We start from the raw sequence: 6000 nt of genomic DNA, 5'->3' as shown, positions 1-6000 counted from the left end.
CATTTTTTTTTCCGAAAAGAGATTGGTCAGACATTGGTACGGTTGTATTTAACAAAATTGTTAAAGTAGATGGGGTTGTATTTAGCTCATATGTTAGGGGATGGTATCTAGTTAGGGTTGGATTTAATTAAAATGTGGGTTGTATTTAGTCATTTCCTTCCAATTTAGTATGATAGTTTCAGCAAGTTCAGCATAGCTCCCAGATCTAGCTACATCATGTCTAATTTGCGTTTGCTGCATTTAGTGTACTCGAGGAGCCTGGACTTAACACGCATTCATATTAGGCATAACCGAGTTGGCTGCAACTGGGATCTGATGTATGCTTTATTTAACTGTCTCGTGTTCTCGTCTCAGCCAACTTATGTGCACATACTCCACGTGCTAACTCATCTAATTTGAGACGGAGGGAGTATAAGAAATTGAACTTGTAACCTCTGAGTAGAAAAAAGGACTTCACCTCTATCTCTTGATTGTTACTCCCTCTGTCCTAAAATTTCTGTCCTCTATTCTATTTTCGTTTGTCCTAAAATACTGTCCAGCTTCTGTTTATAGTTATATTTTTTAGTCAAACTCTCAAATATATCCTTCAAACTTTTAAAATTACTAAATTATTTTAAATATCACCAATCTAGATATTAAATGATATCTTTCTCAATAGAATACAAATCTACTAAATCAATCCATAAAGATTTTTATTTTTATCTTCAATTTAAATATTTCTATAAATAGTATAATTACCAATGTATTTTTCTTACATACTCGGTATGCTTCTTCTAATTTTAAAAATAACATAACATTTAATAGGGGTAGTTTAGTAAACTTCTCGGGTCTTCTTAATTTTTTAACTTAGTCAAAGCGGACTAATAATTTAGGACGGAGGGAGTATTTTTTATTTTTTTTTGGAAACAAAAAAACAACGGATGGAGTTAACAGAGTACATCATTCCTTTCCTCTTCAAGTTGAGATCTGATACAACTTAGGAGAGTACTGGTCCATACATTACTTAATCTTTCAAGTCTAGCATGTTTAGACAATATGTTTGTTATCTTATTCATCTCCTTTGGCATGTAATGACATCACCAGGAGTTAAACTGACAAAATATTCGTCTAATATCACTGATTAAGTTGGTGAAGTCTCCGGTCTAGGTTGAAGATTCCGTTATTAACTGCATCTGCCACTAACTCAGAGTCCAGCTCAAATTGGACTTTCTCCGGGTTAAGATCTCTTTCCCAGCAAACTCTTGCATTCCGCCTGCTCTGCACTCATGTTTGATTCAGAAAGATGCATTTGGCTCCTTGCTACGTACCGACAGTTTTCTTTACTTATCACACCCAACCCAGAGTCCAAATGAGGACTCCAAAGTTTGCTTTGCTTAGCCACCCCATAACCGCACTATCCTTTGTTTTTTTGTGACTAGTAGATGCTCTTATGTCTTATAATTTAATTATTAAGAAGAAGTGCTAACTTTAATTATGGATTAATGCTGGTGTAATCGTGAATGCATTACTAATTTAATGAATTATCTGTTGGGTGGAACATGTAATTGCACAAACAACCAACCACACCATCTTTACGTGCCACCTTTCACATAAACAAATGTTTTAGAGAAAACAAAAAGATACAGTACATGTTAGAAATTGTGATATAAAACAAATGCTCTCCACCTAATAACAAAACTATATTCAAGTAAGTTTAACTATCCAATGCAGCAGAACTTATAACACACTATCACAACCAGGACTCTATTGGTTTAAAGGTGTAAGCTGTTGTAGTTCGATCTTTTAATGTCAATGACAGATGAAGTAGTTCTCTTGGATTTCTGGCCAAGTTTGTTTGGAATGAGAGTAAGAATAGCTTTGGCTGAAAAGGGTATCAAATACGATTACAAAGAAGAAAGTCTTCTAAACAAAAGTTCACTGCTTCTAGAGATGAACCCTGTTCATAAAGCGATTCCTGTTTTGATTCACAATGGAAAACCGATCTGCGAGTCCTTAATAATTCTTGAATATATTGATGAAGTCTGGAAACACAAATATCCGTTGTTACCAAGTGATCCTTATGAGAAAGCCACTGCAAGGCTCTGGGCTGATTACATCGACAAGAACGTACGTAACTATACATATAAACCTGATTTTCATTGTCACGTTTTGTTTTGATAGTTATTGGTTTGGTCTAATTAATCTTTTTAATTGTAGGTGTATGTATTCGGGAAGAAGATATGGATGACAAAAGGAGATGAACAAGAGAAATATAAGAAAGATCTCATAGAAACTTTCAAAGTACTGGAAGGACAGCTCGGAGAGAAACCTTATTTTGGTGGTGAAAAGATGGGGTTTTTGGATGTTGCTTTGATTCCGTATTACAGTTGGTTTTATTCTTATGATATATGTGGGAATTTCAGTATTGAAGTTTTCTGTCCAAAGTTAGTAGCTTGGGCTAAGAAGTGTATTCAAAAGGAGAGTGTCTCTAAGTCACTTCCGGATCAAGAAAGGATCTATGGATTTGTTCTTCGCCTTAAAAAGTTTTATGGAGTTGATTAACAAGGTAATTAGATCATGTCGCGTGTGAGATTTTCCCGGAAATAATTGAATTATGATCCTTCTCATTCTTAAGTTTACTTTCTTTTGTAATCACTTGTTTCTGAAATATGAGGTGTTGTGTACTTTCTCTTCTTTAGTCAGTTTAATGAATTGGGTCCTGACTTTTTAATCTAAAATAAAAGGTTCTATGCGTGGCGTCTGTGTATAGTTAATTATCAAGGTGGTTTGAAAACCATGCAAGTCGCCATCATAATAACAGCGTTGATAGTGACCATTCTTTCTCCATAACTAGTGCAAATTCATGCGAAAACACTTGCCGTCACAAACTTGATTGATTTTCATGCATGATAGTTACGAGCCACAAGGGTTAATGGTTTTAAATATTAGGTTAGGGTTCACTTTGGATTTTGTAACTGCAGGATTTCCCACGGCACACCCGAACTTCCGTTTCTACATCATTTCTTAGATCTAAACTCATTTCAACCACAAACCTTAGAACAATTTCTAGATCTAACTTTTCCTCATGAAAATGATTATGAAAGTGCTAAAATGTAAAGAAACTCAAGATTTTTACATGGTTCGATCCATAAAGGGATCTAGATGTGTTTACATGAAACTCCATTAATAAGATTTTGGAGCTCTAGCTCTAGTTTTGGTAAGAAGAAGATGATAGAGAAATTAATATTATATCCCTTTCTCTCTCTTAGATATTTTCTTTATGTACTAGAGAATAGAAATGAATTTACATAAATGTCCTTTACTTACAAATTAAGGAATCTAAGCTAAGATACTATGTATACAATTATATATTGCTAAGCTACTCTTGCTCTTGAATTGCGCCACGCGTTATGTTACATTTTTGGTATCTACATTTTGCCATTTTTTTCTTGAGTGTTGCTTGAAAAGTGATTCTTAAGAAAAATTATGTTCTTACAAGAAAAGATACAGAAATCAAGAATCACCTTTGCTCTAGACTTTCTCTCTTCTATTTACTTGTTTCTTACTCAAAAAAGATCTCTCTCTATTCTTTACAACTTGAACGACTATTTATAGGCAAATACATAGTGGATGACAGCTAATCTGTCCTTTATTTTCGGGTATGATCTGCGACATTCTCGCAGCCTTACAAATATTTATTTCGCAAGCTCTCTAATTTTCGCAGGACTATCACATCTTTCTCGTGATCTTAGTTAACGTCATTTATTATATTCTTCCTGAAATTGTTCTGCGACGTTGTTGTATTGTGTTGTTAATAATTTTGCTGAAATATTGTCGTTGCCAGATTCTGATCCTACAATAACACTTTTGTAGACTAAACTCACTTTCTCTCTCTTACAATCTCTCTTACAAGACTTATGTTCCAACCCTCTAAAAGACAACTACTCTCTCCTTTATATAGGGGTTTATATAGTGGATGACAGTTAAGAATTCATTTATTTTCGGGATCTCTGTGTGACATATTCGCTCATATACAATCGCCCATCTTCGCATATCTTACATCTTCACATAACTCCTCACCTCTGATGTAGACTTTCTCTCTCCTATTTACTTGTTTCTTACTCAAAAAAGATCTCTCTCTATTCTTTACAACTTGAACGACTATTTATACGCAAATACATAGTGGATGACAGCTAATCTGTCCTTTATTTTCGGGTATGATCTGCGACATTCTCGCAGCGTTACAAATATTTATTTCGCAAGCTCTCTAATTTTCGCAGGACTATCACATCTTTCTCGTGATCTTAGTTGACGTCATTTATTATATTCTTCCTGAAATTGTTCTGCGACGCTGTTGTAATGTGTTGTTAATAATTTTGCTGAAATATTGTCGTTGCCAGATTTTGATCCTACAATAACACTTTTGTAGACTAAACTCACTTTCTCTCTCTTACAATCTCTCTTACAAGACTTATGTTCCAACCCTCTAAAAGACAACTACTCTCTCCTTTATATAGGGGTTTATATAGTGGATGACAGTTAAGAATTCATTTATTTTCGGGATCTCTGTGCGACATATTCGCTCATATACAATCGCCCATCTTCGCATATCTTACATTTTCACATAACTCCTCACACATAACTCCTCACACTTTACTCGTGACTTTGCTGACATCACCTGATGTGACGTCTCAATTTGTTGTGTGCGGTATTTCTCGGGTATGTTGTATTCTTCACTTCGCGTGATTATTAATATGTACGATATTTAACTCCTACAGAACTAACGGCCATAACTATAGTTTGGGGCAAAAAATTGAATTCTGTGTTTAATATCTTGGTGATCAAGTCATTCTGATACGTATGCCTGGGTTAAGATCCTTAAGAACTTGTTAAGCTGATTTAAGAATCCTTAGAATGAATACATTGAGGTGGTTAATGTTGGGTCAGTGCATTAAGACCGCACTCCAGCAAACCACGCATAACCTCTTCACAGCAAAAGATGTTGCCATTGAATTTAACAAGCAACTTAATTAAAAGGTTGAAATTAGAATCACGTAAGCGAGTTTGGTGACAAATACCGGTGATCAAACCCAAATTAAAAATAAATAAACAAGGATGATAAAAAAATGCAAAATTCCCTAGTTGAAAATTTAACGATGTACGATACTCTATCGTAGTCTCTGTATTAATAAGTACATTTCTTCGTGTTTAGTCCCTTTCTCCATCAAAGTACCCGATTTAACTGAAACGAGACTCTCAACATAAGGTATTGGTTGAGGCATTCTCCCCCCCGATTGGCCAAGGGTACAAGATTCTTCTTTGGGTCATATGAAACGTAACCCTGGTAAGCATCACTCATCAGAATGTCACCATTTATATTTAAGCTGCCATATTGGTTGGCAAATCCATCAGAATGGGAAAATACCTTGCAAACATTACTCCAAACAACTAAACAAAGGCAGCCACTCAACAGTAAGTTTATATGAGCAGGGTTCTTCTTGTAGCTTCTTGTTGGCATTTTGACTAGCCAGTTGTACGTAGCAATTTTTTTTATTTAAATTGGGAAACAATAATCCATATTGGTTGGCAAATTCATCAGAATGGGAGAATACCTTGCAAACATTACTCCAAACAACTAAACAAAGGCAGTCACTCAACAGTATGTTTATTTGAGCAGGGTTCTTCTTGTAGCTTCTTGTTGGCATTTTGACTAGCCAGTTGTACGTAGCAATTTTTTTTTATTTAAATTTGGAAACAATTATCGATATTGAAACAAAAGATCAACTAAAACGTAAAAACCACAGATGAGCAAAAAAAAGAAAAAAAATGGTTAGGAGATTAAAATCAATTAACAATGAGCGGAGAGGCCAACAATTGGTAATAATTTTGCTTTTGCTTTGCAAATAACCCATGTAGGATTATAAGACTCAGGCATCCAACTCACTGCTCATTAGCGATATGTTGTCAGTCCTAATACAGTTTTAAACCAGGTTTTAAAACCTTGTTCTTTCAATGTGGGAC

General features: G+C 34.9%; 1 protein-coding gene across 1 annotated transcript; it reads left to right on the top strand.

Moving 5' to 3' along the window:
* Positions 1-1696: 1696 nt before the first annotated feature.
* LOC113336226 (probable glutathione S-transferase) lies at positions 1697-2670 on the top strand. The gene is made up of 2 exons (XM_026582195.1): positions 1697-2106; positions 2197-2670. Exons 1-2 carry the CDS (start codon positions 1786-1788, stop codon positions 2539-2541), a joined length of 666 nt encoding a protein of 221 aa, XP_026437980.1. The 5' UTR covers positions 1697-1785; the 3' UTR covers positions 2542-2670.
* The last annotated feature ends 3330 nt before the right edge of the window (positions 2671-6000 follow it).

This window comes from Papaver somniferum, unplaced genomic scaffold, assembly GCF_003573695.1.
Source record: "Papaver somniferum cultivar HN1 unplaced genomic scaffold, ASM357369v1 unplaced-scaffold_151, whole genome shotgun sequence".
Taxonomy (NCBI): Eukaryota; Viridiplantae; Streptophyta; class Magnoliopsida; order Ranunculales; family Papaveraceae; genus Papaver; species Papaver somniferum.
This window is presented reverse-complemented; position numbering and strand designations above follow the sequence as displayed.